Here is a 19,510-nt window from a genome sequence, read left to right as displayed (position 1 = left end):
GATCACAGCAAGTTAAAGACATCTTGAATTTCGAAAGCTCTTTTATTGACACGTGTGAAGTTGGCGCGCATCTAAAGTAAAATCAGCCGTTGGATTAAGTTCATGACAGGAAGGGGCGCGTCGTTGACCGTGAGTTAGGTAACGGCTGGGTGATGTAAGAAAGAATTGGTATGTTTTTGTGGACCCCACTGGAATTGCGTCACAATCACAGCTTTGCCGTTCTTTCCTAACCATACAGTTTACCATAATTCTTTTCTTATTCCCTTATTTCAAGATTTTAATTTTTTTTTTTAAATTCAAACATTTTTCATTTTTCATCTTTATTTTTTTAATTTTAAATGAAATAATAATAATTTTTTAAAACGTGATTTCAAGTTAAATAAATTAGAAATACGAGTCGACTCCATCAAGGGTACAAACGACATTTCACCTTTATTTTATTTTTGGGCTAGGTCCAATATTTTGGATATCTCAATTTTTTCGTCCACATATATATATATATATATATATAGCTAAAATATGTCAATGTTAATAAAAATACCTCTAAATTTGTATTCATTATAAAAATAACCTTTCACATTTACTTTTAACTTTTTACCATTAGAATTATATTTAAAAAATACCCATAAAATTTTAAAAATAATATTAGTACCATTTATATTTATTTTAAAATTATAATTTTTACTGATAAGTATATCCAAATTTTTTATATTAATTACAATTTTAATTTGAATCAATTTTATTTTAAAATAATAATAAAAAAATGAAACATCTTATGAATTCGACATTATTGAGCTAGGTTTTTTTTTGTTGTAAATATAATTAATTATAAGCTAACCTTTTCGACAAAAACAATAAATTATTATCCGTTAATCGCTACTTTATGTCCATGTGGCTAATCAATTTGTTGGGTCATCTTTATTCCACCTAATTTCCCTAATTACCATTATACCCCTTTCACATTTACTTTTTTTTTTTTTTTTTTAAATATAAATAAATACAATTCAAAACATTTTAAAATTCTTTTTAATAAAAATTTATGAATTGAAAGAAAATACTTTTTTTTTTCTAATGTTAATAATATTTAAACTATTAAAATATTAACTTATTTACCATTTATTTGAATTCGTAAATTTATCGGGTGTAAAATTAAGTTTCAAAGTTAATTTCATATCTAATTAATTTATTAATTCAAAAATTTATAACAAAACAATTTCTTATTAAATAGAAATTAAATTCAACGAGAATAGAAGGAACTAACTGATTTAAAAAATTAAATCAATCATTTTGAACGTTGAATTTCATATATTATTTAGTTCAAATTCTAAGTTTTATAATTTTTTTATATAAAAATTAAAAAATAATTTGATAGCAACCTTTGGCCTATGATGGCATCTTCAAGAATAACGACACACTTATAAATTTGTTATTTTAGAATTTAATTGAAAGTGTTATTTAATGAGGTCTTTATTTATTTATTTATTTATATAATAATTTTCGAAAATAAATAGTCAAAAAGAACACAACAACCTTAATTGTTTTATAATGGAGAACCTAATGCAGGTTAATATTATCCACACAAAATTAACATTAGCATTAACCTTTTCGACAAAAAACAATTAATTAGCATCCACTAATCTACTCCCTACCTTAATTACTATTATACCCCTTATAGATGTTCTAATTTGGTATAAGGGTAAGGGTGAAATTGTCCATCAGCCATGTTCTAATTAGGTTATAAATTATTTACGAAGTTTAAATTTAATTTTTTTTCCCTAATAAACACTTCCCTTTCAATTGAATTGCTTTCAAGGACCACGTGGACGGCACGATGACAGGGTGGACCGACTTGATATGGCCCACCACGGTCGTGTTCGTGTATGGCTGTTCGGCCTTCCACGTGTCGCTCGTTTAATCGCTAAATTCGAATTCCCCATTATTATTTCCAAGGCTTTAAATTTTATTAGTTTTTAATTAAAATACCATTCCGTCAATTTCAATCTCTATATTTTTAAATGATTATTAATTAATTTATTGTTAATTTTTATATTAAAAATTAGCCATTATTAGCTTTTCGTCTATAAATTCTTAAAATATATTCACATTATTATTAAAAATTATTAAATTTTGTTAAATAAGTGAATTTTAAATAGGAAAATAATATTAATTTTTAAAATTGTTAAAATATTACCCTAATTATATTTAAGTATAATAAATTCTATAAAAAAATAATTAAGGAAGCGAAATTAAAGGGTAAAAAGGGAATAAAAAGCAACAAATTTGAAAAGCAGAAAAAAACAAAAAGAGGCAACAGAAATCGCCGTACGTCTTAATTTGTACGACGGACGGTGACGTCGTTTTGATTTATTTTTTAATCTCTTCCGGTTATTAAAGGTCAGCGCAAAATATGATTCTTACACGTGGACATATGAGGACGCAGACTGATCGGACGGCAGACAATGAGATGGTCCCCACAGATTGTGTGGGCCCTTACTGATATTCGACCCATGTGGCATCCTAGCCATATAAAACAAATATTCCACGTCATATTGGCTGGCAAAGAAAAATCATAAATATTTATGATTAATTTACAAATTTTGTATTTAATTGAATATTAAATAATTTTATATATTATCAGACCATATAGATTATTTAATATATTTTTTAAATTATAAATTTTTAATTAATCGATATTTATTTTATAATAAGGTTGTTGTTGAGCGGTTATTTTTTTAATTATTTTTGTTTGGAATAAGTTGTTGATTAATTGATTAAGGGTTTCTTTGGATTACCTTTAATTTAATTAAAATTTTTATTTTAAATATTTTATAAATAAATATTTAATTCTACGAATTAATAGGTTTAAAATTGTACTTAAAACACTGTGACCAGTCACTCTCAGTCGTAACATCGTTGAAAATAGTTATAGACGGTGACTGGGCGATCGATAGCCCGTGGCCTTCGATCACCGAAGATTGTCTTGGATGGATTCGAAATCAATATTTTAAGAGTGTATGGTGACGTCATAATTTTTAAATAATTTTTAAAAAATAAAAATGGATTTAATTTATTGAAAATAAAAATAGAAATATTGTAAAATTAAATTGGATGTAATTAAACAAATAATTTGTAAGGAAAGAAGGGGAAGCCGTGTTCCTTGCGCGTCTTTCTTTCTCTCTCCTCTGTAACTTCGAGAGCTCTTTACGACTGTAACGCCCTCCTCTATAAATCCGTAGCACCCGCCATTAGCTTCCTTCATTTCACACCTTGTTTCTCTCTCCTCTCTTTCTTTCTCTCTCTCTCTCTCTCTCTCTTCATTGTTGATTTGTGAGTGGAGAGCACTGTGTTCTCGTACTGCTACAACGAAAGCGATTAATCAGATTCATTTTGAGGGTTCAATCGAGGTAAATCTGGAGCAATCCATTGCCAAAAGGTACTTTCCATTTATCAATTTGATTCTCTTTCTTGCGTTCGATTCAGAGAGATTCCTTTTCATGTTTCAGTTTCCGAAATGAACCTAGGCCGTTCCTTTGATTACTGTGTCTGTTTACCCGATTTAGCTATGTTTTTTTTTGTTATTGGTGTTGAATTACAGAACGTTATTGTTTGATTCGTGTGGATTTGGGAATGGGATTTGCTTTCTTTTATGGTTTAGGGTTTGGGAGGTTTTCTTATTCTGGTTTGTTTTGTTTGTGTGATTAGGTTTTTTTATCTTCGAGAAAATTTTTGTGAAGCTTCTAAGGAGAAGCTGCCTCGTTTACAACTCTGGCCGACACCGAAGTGATTTCGTCTCAATCGCTCTGTAGTATTGGTCCTTTTCGTGGATTTTCTGGTCCATGGGCGTCGTTCGATTGCTGTTTTCTGCTGGTTCGACGTCTTCCAATCGATTACGGCTAATGTCAATCCGATCGTTCTTGTTTTGAAAACAAAATTGTATTGATCTATCAACATCGTTAGCGATGTGAGCATTGGAGCCATTAATTAAAGAAAAGTGTTGATAGGGCCAGGCGGAAGGAATAGTTCGTGGGAAAAGGATACTAACAAGAACCGAAACGTAGAACTATCATTCGGATCTGTAGAGTTATTTTTATTATTTATCTTTCTAAAATTGAACGTATGGCAAAATTCAATTGCTTCTCCGTTCGATCAGGGAAGAAGAAGAAAACCAAGGTAATGTCTTCTTTCGCTATTCATATCTTAGTTGCTTGTCAAAAAAAAATTCTGGGGGTTTGCTCAATATATATATACACTTTACTCTATGGTTGCAGGATGGTTTAGAATCGCAAATGCCTGCTGAATTGAATAGTTTGACGAAGACCTTGCAAGTCAGTATCCATCACACTGAGGAATCTTTTCAAGATGGAGAAGCGAAGTCATCGACCATGGACGTTGCAATTCTGTACCCATCTGAGAATAATTCTAAGCTGGATGTTAAGGAAACGAACAATGAGAATCCTGTAGGAGGAGGAGGAGCAGTAGAAGCTGCATATGAAGGGGAAGATGAGCGTGACGACAACTCCATCAAGAGGAACCTTTCTGACTTTGATCTCGCTGCTCAAGACACCTGTGGAGAAGAATTCGAGTTTCGATTTTCTACTTCGTTGGAAAAACAATTTGATAATACCGTCGTTGAAGGTGGAGAAGGGGCTGATGCGATCCAAACTGGACATGTTAGTGATCCTGGAATTGGTAAGGCAGTATGTTGGGCATCACCTAAACTTAAACGCTCCTGCTCTAATCTGGAAACCAGGGATGTGCTTAGAGATCTATCTCATCAGATGCCCCCTTCAAAATCTCAGTCTTTTGAGAAACTGCAAGAATTGGCTGACAAAATGTGGAACTATGTCGAACCGGGCAGTCCGGAATCTATTATGACCCATCGCAGTGCTGATAAAGTGATGTTGAAGAAGCGTTCTTCGAGCCAGATTCTGCCTTCCAGAAGTCGAAGGTTGTGGTGGAAGTTGTTCCTGTGGAGCCATAGAAACCTGCAAAAGCCGTGGACTACCAAGGCTGCTGCTCCTACTAGCTCTGCTTTCAACCAGCAAGGCGGGTATTGTTCGGATAATCTCGAGCCGAACAGAGCTGTGGGGAAAAGTATGATGGAATCGCCTGGATCATTTGCAGAGGAAACCTGGACCAATGACCCGAGTAACAGTAAAGTTGAGGATCAGAATCAGGAGAGCTTGTGTAATGGAGTCTCTGGCTTGTGGCCACAAAACCAGTGGGTTGCATTTTCAGCAGAATCATCTTCCCTAAGAAGAGTGGATGAGTGGGTAAAGGATCTTCAAATTGAGCCACGTCTTTCGATCGACTACATTAGAGATGACAACGATGAAGATACTTTCTCCCCGCCATATCCCGAGAGAACTGCAAGTCACACAGCTCGACGTGGCGAACCCAATCTTACAGAAGAGATTTTGCACGCGAATAGCGTCATCCAATCTCTGAATTCTTCCTCGACCGTGGCTCACATCTCTGGTATCGGCTTAAAAGCCATACCCACAATCTCACACCTATCCGGTCTTAGATCTATCAATTTGTCCGGGAACCTCATAGGTAAGAATTCGTTATTGTTCAAGTTATGTTCTGGTTACTTGTCTTATTGGTCTTGCCACTACTAACATGGCTGCTTGGTTTCCAGTTCACATCAACTCTGGATCACTGCCCAAGGGGCTGCACACTCTTAACTTGTCCAGGAACAAGATCAGCGCCATTGAAGGACTCAAAGAATTAACACGTCTTCGAATCCTCGACCTGAGTTACAATCGCATTTCTCGCATAGGACATGGTACTGTTTGGAGAACTTAGTGTAGAATTGTGTCCATTTCTGGTTATTATTCTGAGTGTGCAATTTGTTCAACTGCATCAGGGCTGTCAAATTGTGCGATTATCAAGGAACTTCATCTCGCTGGCAACAAGATTAGTGATGTCGAGGGACTGCATCGACTCTTGAAGCTCACTGTACTCGACCTGAGCTTCAACAAGATTTCAACAACCAAAGCTCTGGGCCAACTTGTAGCCAACTATAACTCTCTTCAAGCTCTTAATCTGTTGGGAAATCCAATTCAAAGCAACATGAGTGATGAGCAGCTTCGCAAGGCCGTTATTGGCCTTCTTCCAAACCTTGTTTATCTAAACAAGCAGGCCATCAAAGCACAGAGAGCTCGAGAAGCAGCGACCGATAGCATTGCTAAAGCAGCACTAGGAGGGAACAGTAGTTGGAATTCTCGCAGAAGATCATCAAGGAAAACAAGCCAGATGATTGCATCGTCTTCTCTCAGTGGGCGGAGGAGCAGCACTGCAAGTGTTGCTGCACACAAAGGCAGGCACAGATCAAAAGCGCCAACCCCACGCCCTTCTTCTCTGGGGTTGGCTTCATCTCGTTAACCACTTTGCCCCTTCCGCTGAGATACCACAACAACATTCACCTGTTCTGTTCTGTTCTGTTCTGTTTTGTGTTCTTCTATTCTCACCTTTTCAGCCATTTCATATTTTGTGTCCTGTTTTTCTCCTTCATAAAACTACGTTTGTCTTGTGGTTTGTGAGTCCCTTTTTTCCTTTTTAGTGATTTGAACATTGTTTTTCTTGATGGAATAATCATATTACATTGTCATATAAATCTTCCTCCAATCAACCCTTCCATGAACTTTGTAAATCCAAATCACATGTGACGATACAGCATTTTGAAAATAGCAATCCATCGATCAAGCAACTTTACGCCCTATTGGGTATGCGCTCGAAGTGAGAGATGCAGTTGGATTTGGATTGGACGAGCTAGGTCGTAGTGTAGGTATGACTTTCGGGCTTTGTCACGCTTATTCCTATACTCTTGGTGAGTTTGGCAACGAGGAAGGAGGTTGAAAATGAGGATGTGAAGAAGAAATGTTGACGTTTAGACCGTGACCAGAAGTAAACTTTTTAGAATTACAAATTTAGCTGTTAGGATTTTCAAATTATTTTAAAATTTATGAACTTTTAGACAATGAAAATGTATATTTAAAATATTGATTAATCAACTTCTTCAAAAGCATTAAGAAGAAGCTGAATAATCTATCAACTTCTGAAGCAAGCATTAGTGCTAAAATAATAATGATAATAATTAAAAAAAAAAAAAAAAAAAAAAGAGTAAGGTATTAAATATTTCCATATTATTAGGAAGCAGAGAAGGAAAGAAGAAATGAAATTCCAGAAAGCAGAGATGATTTTAAATGAATGAGGAGCTTATTGTTGATCACATTCATTTGATGTAATATATATATAATATATAATATAATAACAACAACATTTCAGGAACTGCTCAAGAATGATGCAAATTCTGTAATCAAATCCTACAATTCCCTCTTCTGTGCTCATTTTTTTGCATAATTACATGATTTCCTATTTTTGGCCTTACGGCTTCTTCTATATATAATAAAATATAAAGCTGCTATTGTGGTGTGCTCGTATCATATTTATGTCCTCCCTCCTTCTCCTTCTCCTTCTTTTCTTCTTTCTCTCTCCTCTCCTCTCTCTCTCTCTCCCTCTCTCTTTTTGTTCTTTTTTTTTTTTTTTTTTGTTTCAGAAATTTAGATTTTGCCTCCCCCCCAAAGATATGATTATTCCATCCCTCCAGAGAATGAATGAATATATAAATACTTTTCACCTTCAAAACGTATAAATCAGATTGCTTGTCTCTTCAAGAATGGTTTTTGGCAGATCAACACTCTCTCGTCGTTGTTGTCTTCGATTTTTATAACTCGTGCGTCCCACTTAAGCTGTGTAGTTATAGTTCGAGCCGATTCGATAAGTGTGGTCATGTCACGGATTATCACCCAACCCTGGAAAAAACCACCAACATCAATGAACAATCAATGACACATCTTGCAGGACAATGTCTAAGTTTCTAACCAATTGCAAAAGTGTTTTCGGATCATTAGGAGCCGAGTTGATTTAGAATGACTATCTAAGTGCTTATTCTCAATACGACATAGTTCACTTGAGTATTGGTTTAAGATAGTACCTCTGGACGAAGTAACCGATCAATCTCGCTGAATAAATCGAGCATCGAGCACCTCGGCTTCTTAGTTACTTCAAGGGACAGAAGTCCTGCTGCATGCACCAAATCATATGATCTAGGATATGTTGGAAAGGCCTCGCACCTGAATAGATGAAGCCAACTATAACGTAAGGATACAAGAAACTTCAATTTTTAACTACAGAAAATGTCAGATGAGCTGGCTGCACTAGGATTCAAAAAAACATGTTTTTCCCGTTCTTTTCCAGCAAGAATTACAAGATTTAGGTGCAAATATTGAAGTTTAGAAGAATAGTATTACCAATCGTGCAATACCCCAACGAAGCCTCTATCCATTATCAAGGGAAGATGGTTAGGACCATCTGTTGGCACCACGTTCATGACCCATACAGACTTCCCAGCTTCCAATAATGCAGAATTGAAGCCTCCAAAATGAGCGTTCATGTCTAGCACGTTGCGGAGCATGTTGTATGGGGGTAAAGGATCCTCGTCACCGGGTCGTTTTGGATGATCCGAGAAGATTAGTGGCGACAAAAGAGACCAGTAGTTCTTCACTGCCATTTTCCAGTTTATACCATCCTCTGTGAAATCATCCAAACCCAATCCTGAAAACGTGTCAACTTGAAACGTAAGCGGGATGTGATCGAATATCAAGTCCAACGAAACTATTCGATTCGAAGAAATGTAAACAACATCATAAATTACCATGTATAGCCAATTCACTCTTGTTTAAGATAGCCCTCGATGGCCAAGTTCTTCGTTCATTAATAGGAACCCAACGACGACTTTTTCTTCCACCGATGCAGGCTTGGAGTGGTCGGTAATATGGAGATTCGATATCATGACCTTTACCACATATTGGAGGAGACGAATCTGGCTTCCTAGATATAAAAGACAGCAGGAATAGACAAAATTAGGATGTAATCTGACAGATACTCAAACAAGACAGATGAAAAGATTTAAGAACATTCAATACATAACGTTAATAAATTCGACGTCGTACCGTGAGCTATAACAATTACTTTTACTAGTTTTCTTCCAGACAACAGTTTCATCTTGTTGAGACAACATCTTCCAGCACAGATATTCTACAAAATCCTGAATGAAGTTCCACCTTTTCTGATTCTCTTTTTTGTAACGAAAAGTCTGAGTATCTGTAATCTGCGATGTCCAGACAAAATACCCCCCTGGCTTCAAAACTCTATCAACCTCAATCAAGTATTTGCCATCTGCCATGGAAAAGGAAAAAGAATTGAAAATTTCCATGTTTGAATATAATCTCTGACAGAATGATGGACAGAATCGACCTCAGGCTGGCACAAGACATATAAACACTTGTGACGTTCTCAAAAACCGGGTTTGTTCTTATTGGATAGACTAAATTCTTGTGTTTTGTGTTATAGCATACAAGGCCATGACTATCTTTCTATGAAGCAGATCAAATAACGATGGAGAATTTATAAATAACGCACGAGAATCATACTCCGAAGCTACAAAACTCCAACTTCAGGTATTGGCCATTAACCAAAAGATATACAGTAAACCCGAACTCAACGGAATCTCCTCAAACGTTAGTTCATGCTATACGAGATTGCAAATATTGATTCAACTGTTGCAAGACGACCCTGTTCACGTTCCTACTAAATTTATACAAAAAACTCATGTTTTACTCGTGCTAGTCAACGAGATAATAAGTTTTTCAATGTCATTTTGCTTTAATTTACATTACAAATATGGAGGTGATACATAAGTTAAACAAGAACATCCATCAATATCATACAGCAAAGCTTTAAGTTTACCTTTACTATCCCAGTCAACATCACATCGTGCACAATGAACCATATCATACGACAGAGACGGATATGGCAACTGTTTCGAAGTAAACGAACCAAGCATTGCAGGAAGACCCCGTTCAAGAGTTAGTTGAACCTGACTGCCTGAAGCCTCATAATTTGCTATGCACATAGTTATGAGATGTTTGGAGAAAAGATGTGCTCCAAAGCTCCCATAACCACACCCTATATCCAGAATGGTTCTTACCTGCAAAATCATTAATCAATTAAACTGATATTATAAAGCTTTAAAATAAATCTGTTTGTCAACGACATAAATTTACACGTGAAGTGGGATCGTTTGCACGCATCAGCAGTATATGTGATGAAGAGATACAAAAGAAGGCAGTTGTCAAGATACATACCCCAACTTCTCTGAAATTAGATTCATTTCTCAGCCCAATCATTTCTGCAATTTGGTGAGAGTAATCTTCGACACCATCGAACATTGGAGAGGCAGAACGAAAGGATATTTGTTCTTCTTCAAGCATCATCATTCTGTAAGTTCAGAAGAACAATTAATCAAAGAAATATACTATGAGATTTTCTTTATCATGGATTTCTTGGCAAACCTTTTGGTCAAGCTTCCAGAGGAAAGCACCTCCTGTGCTGTAATTTTCACATTTGTTACCCAGATAACATCCCTTCCGGTCGGCCATCTAAGAGGAATCTTGTAATTCAAGGGAGGTTGGACCAAACAATTCTCCCACGAGCTAGGCTCACAATGTCGATCACAGGCACCATCTTGAATCTCGCTCGAATTGAAGCAAGGAACATGATTCTCCAGTTCTGGAGAACAGAATTCGAGCTCTTTCAACCTCGAAGCACCAAGGGAAATCTCGCCTATATCCCAAAGGTCTGAAACGAGCTGCTCTTGGAGTCGTCGATAACCATGGAATATTTGAACTTGGGATGAACTCGAAATGGAGAGTGTCCACCAAAAGGAACCAGTAAGAGCAAGAACTATAATCACCACTAAACTTAATTTCAACATTAGCATTATAAATTGCTGTCGACTTCGTGAGCTCAAAGAATCAGAAGCAAAGCCATTCTCAGGGCCTCCATATTTGGATGGGGAATTGTCTGGAAAAAGTACACGAATGGGAAGCCTGGAAGCCAGAGTTCCTCCATGATCTAAAGAAACTCTCTTCTCCATCTCTTCCCTTTCAGTTTTATCTTTCATTTGGGAATCCCATTTATCATCGCCATGACCATGTACCTTAACACCGGACGCACCTCGATGTAAAGGCCTGGACATTGCTGCCGTGGTAACTTCAAAATCAACTGAAAAATCATCAAAATTCAAAGAACACAGACACACGATTGAGTTAAATTCGATCCAAAAATTCGCAGTGTAAAGTATTTCTCCACCGCGATTGAGTTAAATTCATTATCGCGAAGAAATCGATGAATTAACACTGGCAGAATAAGATTAAAATCCCTAAAGATGCGAAGATCCAGATTTCATCTTCACTGAAAGCAACACAAACTCGCCAGCACGAAAAAAACACTAATAAACAGATTAAGAAAACGACCTAATGTTTTTAAGATCCGAATCTCGAATTCAAAACATCAGATGAAGAACACCAGTAGTAACACAGCCGAAAACGATTCAAGATCGAGCAAACGAGAAATGGAGGAAAATCAAAACATCTTCCAATTGAAGAGAGAACAAAACTGAAAAATCACATTCGAAAGAAAAAACAACAAAGAACACATCAGTAGTTTCCGAAAACAAAAACATCCAAATCAATTCAAACAAAACAGCTCCAAAACCCCTGAAAAGAGATTCACTAGTGACCCGTGACTCCGTGACATGATTATCCAAAACACATTATTATCATTATCCATCAAACACAAGAACCAATCCAAGCAACTTCATCAAAACGTCGATTAAACCCAAACTCAAAGCAGTATCAGAAAGAACTAGAAGAAGCCACAAAACAGTACCTCCAAGAAAGAGAACAGAATGAAGGAACAAAAAGAAGGAGGCAAAGGCTGTATTAAACAAAGAAGGAAGAACCGACACCCTAGGCCGCCATTGTCGTCTTCTTCGACCTTACAGAATTGATTTTCCACTCTCTCTCTAACCCTCCATTGATGGAAACGGAAGCGCTTCGCTTAAAACCAGAAGGGAAGAGAGAGAGAGAGAGAGAGAGAGAGAGAGAGAGAGAGAGGAGCAGACTGTGGAGAGTTGGAGAAGGGGAAATGGAGATTTTGTACAGATCCAATCACGACAAGCAGCGAAACATCTCGTGAAAAAATTAAAATTAAAAAAATTAATTAATTAAATAAATCGGACATATACAGTAATTAAAATATTATTAAAATTTTCAGAAATTAAATAATTTAATTAAGATTTTATAAATTAATTAAACTAAAATTAAAATATCGAGCTGGAACTCCGCGTCCATATTGAATTTAAGTGCGCAGTCAAATCAAAAAAAGAAAATAATAATAATAATAATAAATAAATAAATAAATTTTAAATAATTATGTTTTTAATTAAGTATACTCAAGAGTGAGCTTCAATAATTAATCAAATTAATACGCTTCATTTATTATTTTTCCCTTTTTGTTTTATCCAATTTTAGACGTATTTTTAAATCCGTGTAATTTTGGGAAAATCGGAATTTAGTTAAATTAAAAAATTAAAAAAAGAAACAAATAAATAAATATTTTAATGTTATTGGTTCGAATATATTTGTTTTTTACGGTAAAACTGTTAAAAAAAAATTACCAATTAAGAACAATTATTTACCTCTTATTTTGAATTTGACGACGATGTCAATTTAATTGACAAGACACGTACCAAAAATCCATTATCTCATACGCCCACCATATATTTGTTTTATATAAATAAATAAATTATTTAAGGATAAGCATGAGATAGCGCCACTTCCATGGTTTTTTGGAGACTACTAAATTTAATTTTTTCTTTATTGTTTTAAAATAAATAATTTCAATCAAATAATTCTAATAAAATAAAAGGGTTTCAAATAATTTCAACGATGCGAGTGTTTTCGATCTCATAGTGATGATCTGATAGAAGACAGAACGAGCATTTGTTGGACGGCCACAGATTGAATGAAATGGTGACATGGGGTTTCTTTCAATTCCATTTTTAGTCTTTTTTTCGATTGAAATTGAGCTTATATACGCTCGTTGAAGCATATTTCAGGCTCGTAGCACTCGTTATAGTATTATGAAATAACATACTAAATAAATAATAATAATTAATTATGAATTTTCAATGATTATTTATTTGTATATAAATGTATAAATTAGGAAAATAAAAATTAAAATTGGCGGTAGATTTTAAACACAGGGAAAAGGATCTAGCGTGGATTTTTGTGATAGAGGCGCGCGGCTATTAATGGCAAACCTAGCTCTGCTACCACTTCCACTTAAATTGCACCCTAATTATACGCAATAATTATCTCTCTAAATTTCAAATTAATTTCATTTCAATTATTTATTTAAATTAAATTATAAATTTATTGGTTAACTTTTAAATTTATTAAAATTAAAAAATATATAAAATAAATTATAGACTAAATAAAATTGATTATTTATTTATTGATTTGTATATAAATGTTATACTAATTAAGCAATGAATTAAAAGTTTAAAATATTTATTAGAGATTTAATTAATATAAAATTTTAAAAATATATATTAAAATGAAAGGGTGTGAAAAAATGGGAAGTTGTTAGTGGGAAGTCAATTTTAATTAATTAATTAATATAATGTAAAATAGGTAATTAGTTCATTAATTTTGGTGATTAGTTTGGAATTTCAGACTTTTAAACAAAATGTATTGTTTTAGGAGGATTTATTTATTTTTTATTTTAGCTAAATTATTAAAAAAAAATTATAATTCAATAAAATGTACAAGGACATAATTTTTAAAGAGGGTGACGTAGAAAGGGAGTAGGGACCAGTGGACGCGTATGGGATATGTCGGTGGGATGATGTGGCAGGTCTGCTGAGGTGGTCCTGGAAGAGCACTGGCGTGGAAGGGGTTGAATTATGGAATGAGAGTGAGCTGGCAGTGTGTGGGTGGACGAAACGCGGGGATCGGATTCTGTAATTTTTACTAGTTACCATATGGGGAAGTGTTTTTCGAACAATTACTTTTACTTTTTTTTATGTTCTATGCTTTCAAAAAGTGCTTTTTTTTTTATGACCCTTCCATTTATTGAATTTTTTTAATTTTGTATCCAATTAGGTTGACTTTCTAAGTCAACTCTACCTAATTCAACCGATAAAATAACGTTTAGGGTTCGAGTTTGTATGTTTATGTATTGTTGAACGGATAAAATAATATAATGATTGAACTATGTCAACTATTAAGTAGATTAATTCGTCTAATACGAGAATAAGAGATGTCCACGTGACCGAGCAAAAATAGAGAATTCTTATATTTATTCCTGCCACTCATTTTATTTATTTATTTATTTTTTTGCATGGACCAAGGTGGAGATTCTCGCGGGGATCGGATTTCGAGTGAAAAATTTTCATTTATTTTTACCGGAATCAAGGATCGAATTCCCAGCATATAATATTTCTCTGTTTATAATTGTGATTAAAAATAATATAATATTTTATATTAAGCGGGTGCGTAAAACAGCGAGAATTTAATCATTTAACTAATAATTTTTTAATGATTCAAATTTTAAATCTCATATATATATATATATATATATATATATATATATATGAGACATAAATCATTCACTTTGATCATGTTGTTTTAGACAGTTTTAAGCACACGACATCATTGTCTAAAACCACTTTAATATGCTTAGTGATTAATTAACTATTTAAACTCGTGATTACTTCCCACTTAACTAATTCTTTTATAAAAAAAATATTAATTTATTCCAAATCTCATGAAACCTTGAGTATTGTTTTTTTCCACACAAATATTTTTTAAATTTATATTATTATTATTATTCTATATTTTCTCGAAATCTGTGGGCCCAAAATTATTCAAATGATTATTAAGCTTATCAATAGTTTTGACTTGATTCACTGTATATTAACTATAGCTATGTGAGTAATAGAGTTATAGATGTCGACGCCTTCTCCCATGTCGATAAGTCATTTCAATTTCTATTCTCATAAAATTATTAAATGATGATTTATATTTTAATTTTTGAATTTTCTAAATATTTTAAAATTTCAGGGACAGAATTAAAATAAATTTCGATCGAGAATTTGAAACATTAATATATGTCGTAATATTTTTAGCAAAATTTAATGGGTTAATTAGTAATTAAAGTGATTAAATGTTAGTACTTTATTATAATTTTAAATATGAAATTAAAAGAGAAATTTTTGAATATAGTGATTGTTTAATTAAGGAAAGCATGTGTGATGTTGATTTTTTGTTGACTTGGAAGCACTGTTTCCATTGTCCGTTTTGTTAGACTCCATGTGCCTGCATAAAACGACACCGTATAAGTCAAAATAAATAAATGGATTTTATTTATTTATTTATTTTCTCACCCGCAAAATAAATGTTTATATTATAAAACGTCGTCGTTTTAGGAGTTCATGGTCATGGTGGAGGTATAAAAATTGGGATTTAAGAAATAAACTATTATATTATTTTTAAAAAAAATTAATATATAAAATTAGTATTTTTTTTTTATATAAAAATAATTTTTTGATAAGGAATCACATTGACAATTGTAGCTGAGAATGGGACATATACTGAATTTTATTTAATGTTTTTCGTTTGATTGTGTAGAAAAATAAAAATAAAAATAAAATGTATTTTCTATGGCCTTATCTTCTTAGTGCAACTTGTTTTTTTTTTTATCATGATTTAATAAATTATTTTAAATAATAGAATTATACGAACAATTATTTGCATTAATAAATAAAAATTATTTTAAAATTAATGGTAAAGAAATAAATGGGTGACTCGAGCAACTTTAATAAAATTTACCATCCAGTAAAATTTACAAAATGCAAAATACATTACTAACATAAGTTATATACGTAAAATGTTCTTAGGTTAGATTGTAACTCTATTTTTGAGTTGGTCGATTTATCCTCGTTTGATATTAATTTTTTTTTTTTTTTTTTTTTTTTTTTTTTTTTTTTTTACTTTCTTTAAAGTAAATTATGATGGGTAAGAAAAAGGAAATTTTTGGAAGGTAAAAAAAGTAGAAACAATAATGAGGGGAATAAAGTGGGTTTATTTGAATGGAAAGGGTAACCAATTTTTAAAAGAATAGGGTGAGGATTTATTGAAATGCACACCAAATAAAGAAAATAAAAATAAATAATATATAAATAAATATTATATATGAGAATTAATTATTATATAAAAATGGGAATTGATGGGGATGGGATGGGAAAGGGAGTACTCCAATTTGCTAGGTGAGATAAGGTTTAAGGCCACTCTCACCGAGTAGTAGTCTCGGTGTTGATACATGGGGAATGTGGGAGGTTTGATTAAACTGTGAGGATCTGCCCCGAGTAGTAGTCTCGGTGTTGATACATGGGGAATGTGGGAGGTTTGATTAACCCGTGAGGACCTTCCCTGAGTAGTAGTCTCGGTGCTGATACATGGGGAATGTGGGAGGTTTGATTAAACCGTGAGGATCTGCCCCGAGTAGTAGTCTCGGTGTTGATACATGGGGAATGTGGGAGGTTTGATTAAACCGTGAGGACCTGCCCTAGAACAAAGTAGAGAATGCCTGAGAATGTGGAAATGAGTAGGGAGAGATTTTTCCCCCGTTAATTAAATGAGGTTAGGGACGGAGATTATATTCTATATTCCCGTTCTTGCCCAAATCTCCATCTTGCCCTATCGAGCCCTGCTCACTTAGATATATGCGTGTCCGTTGTAATATTAAAATTTGAGTTTTTAGAAACGATGTATTTCATAAGAATGTGGGGACGAAGACCGAGAAGACTTCCCTATTTCCGCCACGTTTCGTGAACATCTCTACCTCTAATCAAGAATACGTGTCAATTCATTGTATGAAAATGAAGGGCAACGTCACACCGTTAAGAGCCAACGAAAAGTCTACCAATCAATGCTCTTTACAACACCATGATTAGATTGTAGTGTATTATTAGGAGTGTGAGCCCTCCAAAACCCAACATGTTAGGGTTTTATTGGCTAAAAGCTTTCTCCATGTGAGAATGAATGATCTTTAATAAAGTTCGAGTTGGATTCATCTAAATCGACGGCGTATGATTTAATTAGTTGAAGTATGTTCGGGTTGACCAAATGCAATTTTCACAATTGTTTTCGATAATAATAACGGAAGAAAGACGTTAAACGTAAAATACGAGCATCACGACCACAACAAATTCATCATTATGAAAAGCTCTTATCAGGGTCACGGTCGATATCACTGGTATCATCAATAAGAAAACCTTTAAGCTTATTACCCAGTAACTCGTTTTAAAAAATACGATAATAAAAGGAAGATACGAGTTCGTAGCTAAATATTTAACCTTAATAGGATCGTCCCGTTCCACACAACACCAACACAAGTAAAATGTTTATAATGGACAATTTTACCCTTTACCCTTTGTGCCTCAAACAGCCTAACACAAGTAAAATGTTTATAATGGACAATTTTACCCTTTACCCTTTGTGCCTCAAACAGCCTAACACAAGTAAAATGTTTGTAATGGACAATTTTACCCTTTGTCGTTTGTACCTCAACAGCCTCGCAACTCGTTCGTCTTGATATGAGTTTCTCGATTGATCGATAAAGGATATGCACGGGTAAATCTTTTCATTTTTTACGGTGAAATTTACCATTTTTATCTCTTGTATCCGAAATTTTAAAAATTGAATAAAATGAAGATGTCATGTCATACTAAACTCCATGCTTCTTTACTTTTTTTTTTATTGATTGCAATAACACATGGAATGGACCAAGTCCTATTATTATATCTTTTTCCTATAAATGTAGGGGTTTGGATTTTTCAATTACAAAATAAAATAAAAATTATAAAATTGATTTTTTATTTTTAAAATTAAAATATTTAATTGAATCTTCCAATAAATGTCTAATAAATTAATTTATTTATAAAAAAATGTCAATTTAATCACACAAAATTATTAAATTTAAAATAAATTTATTGGATTTTGCAGTTACAAAATAAAATAAAAATTATAAAAATTGATTTTTTATTTTTAAAATTAAAATATTTAATTGAATCTTCCAATAAATGTGTAATAAATTAATTTATTTATAAAAAAATGTCAATTTAATCAAACAAAATTATTAAATTTAAAATAAATTTATAGTTTAATTTAAAAAAAATGAGGGTGAAATTAGAGGCGTGAATGAGGGGTTAAAAATGTCCCACATCGGTCCATTTATGATAAGACAAACTTGAGGGAGAGGGTTGTGAGTTATGGCTATAAAATCATTAAATGTTTCAACAAACTATATTTATGGTCACGTTACCATTAACCAAAGCCAAACCCTCCATTTAAGTGAAAATATATGTCTTATATTCACGTGGATATCCCATATCTTGTAATGTCTTGCAACGTCCCAAATCCACCGCTAGCTGATATTGTCTTTTTTGGGCTTCCTCTCGAGACTGTAAAACGCGTCTGCTAAGGGAAGGTTTCCACACCCTTATAAAGGTTGTTTTGTTCTCCTCTCCAATCAATGTGGGACATCACAATCCACCCCTTTCAGGGCCCAGCGTCCTCACTAACACCTCTCCCTAACATATGCATTTAAAAACCGTGAGACTAACGGGCCAAAACGGACAATATTTGTTAGCGGTAGACTTTGGCTGCTAAACATTGAACGGTGTGTCAGTGAGGACACTGGACCCCCAAAAAGAGTGGATTGTGAGATCCCACATCAGTTGGAGAGGGAAACGTTTGTGAAATTTTCAAATATTTTGAGGGTCGATTTTTATATTAAAAATCGACAATATTTGCTAGCGGTAGACTTGGGCTGCTAAACATTGAACGATGTATCAGTGAGGACATTGGACCCCCAAAAAGAGTAGATTGTGAGATCCCACGCACGTTAGAGAGGGGAACGTTTGTGAAATTTTCAAATATTTTGAGGGTCGATTTTTAAGTGGAAGATGACTAGTGGGTACAAATTGCAATGTAACATAAAATGTAAGGTTATAATTGCAAATACTTGCTAAAGTTTGAAGTAGACAATAAATAGGGAGATATGGGGATGTGGGGGGGTTTCATAAATAAGTGAAATTATGGGGGGCTTAGAAAATATGATAATGGCAGAGAATGGGCAAAAAGGAATTTTAAGAATGTCCTCAAATTCAAAAACATTATTCTTCCGACATTATTATAATCTTCAACACTGAAATTACCGCCGACATTTGACCGTGTCAGAGATTCACACGTACGATTTTACTCAATTGGGCCTGAGCCCAAACAAGGCCCACGGATTTGGTGAAAAGCCCAATAGGTTGGTCTCCATCGTTAATGGGCTATAAAGTGGGCCTGAGCCCAGAACTAGACGTATGGATTACCTGTTTACCGACTTTCTTTATTTAACAATTTATCCGAATATTAATTAAAATGTGATAAAAAGACTAAAATGCCCTTTGACAAAACCATTCAAATTTCATAAATCAAGGGCTTATTTGGCAAAACAAAAAAACTCTTTTTTTTTTTTTTGTGAAATA

The 19,510-nt window shown here is 33.7% G+C and overlaps 2 protein-coding genes across 2 annotated transcripts; one reads left to right on the top strand and one right to left on the bottom strand.

The window, feature by feature from the left end:
• The first annotated feature begins 3,252 nt into the window (after positions 1-3,252).
• LOC111788125 (uncharacterized) lies at positions 3,253-6,619 on the top strand. Its single transcript, XM_023668340.2, has 5 exons — positions 3,253-3,433; positions 3,703-4,170; positions 4,269-5,556; positions 5,642-5,788; positions 5,870-6,619. The coding sequence occupies exons 2-5, from the start codon at positions 4,117-4,119 to the stop codon at positions 6,385-6,387; spliced, it is 2,007 nt and encodes a 668-aa protein (XP_023524108.2). The 5' UTR covers positions 3,253-3,433; positions 3,703-4,116; the 3' UTR covers positions 6,388-6,619.
• A 621-nt stretch (positions 6,620-7,240) lies between these two features.
• On the bottom strand, positions 7,241-12,039 carry LOC111788120 (putative pectin methyltransferase QUA2). The gene is made up of 9 exons (XM_023668328.2): positions 11,797-12,039; positions 10,419-11,130; positions 10,212-10,344; positions 9,814-10,054; positions 9,018-9,243; positions 8,720-8,895; positions 8,316-8,619; positions 8,000-8,138; positions 7,241-7,817 (listed from the first exon to the last, which is right to left on the bottom strand). Exons 2-9 carry the CDS (start codon positions 11,102-11,104, stop codon positions 7,659-7,661), a joined length of 2,064 nt encoding a protein of 687 aa, XP_023524096.2. The 5' UTR covers positions 11,105-11,130; positions 11,797-12,039; the 3' UTR covers positions 7,241-7,658.
• Positions 12,040-19,510: the final 7,471 nt, after the last annotated feature.

Source organism: Cucurbita pepo, chromosome 2 (genome assembly GCF_057944985.1).
Source record: "Cucurbita pepo subsp. pepo isolate OVF chromosome 2, ASM5794498v1, whole genome shotgun sequence".
NCBI classification, from domain to species: Eukaryota; Viridiplantae; Streptophyta; class Magnoliopsida; order Cucurbitales; family Cucurbitaceae; genus Cucurbita; species Cucurbita pepo.
Note: the sequence above shows the minus strand (reverse complement) of the source record. Positions and strands in the feature narration are given on the sequence as shown.

What these genes read in the sequence shown, in the direction of transcription:
- LOC111788125 (XM_023668340.2), top strand. Translation starts at nt 4,117, where the DNA reads ATGGCAAAATTCAATTGCTTCTCCGTTCGATCAGGGAAGAAGAAGAAA. An exon ending in GGAAGAAGAAGAAAACCAAG is followed by an intron (nt 4,171 to 4,268) that starts GTAATGTCTTCT and finishes CTATGGTTGCAG; the next exon opens with GATGGTTTAGAATCGCAAAT. An exon ending in CATTTCTCGCATAGGACATG is followed by an intron (nt 5,789 to 5,869) that starts GTACTGTTTGGA and finishes CAACTGCATCAG; the next exon opens with GGCTGTCAAATTGTGCGATT.
- LOC111788120 (XM_023668328.2), bottom strand. Translation starts at nt 11,104, where the DNA reads ATGTCCAGGCCTTTACATCGAGGTGCGTCCGGTGTTAAGGTACATGGT. An exon ending in AGTAATTGTTATAGCTCACG is followed by an intron (nt 8,896 to 9,017) that starts GTACGACGTCGA and finishes TTTTATATCTAG; the next exon opens with GAAGCCAGATTCGTCTCCTC. An exon ending in GTTGGGGTATTGCACGATTG is followed by an intron (nt 8,139 to 8,315) that starts GTAATACTATTC and finishes TCATCTATTCAG; the next exon opens with GTGCGAGGCCTTTCCAACAT.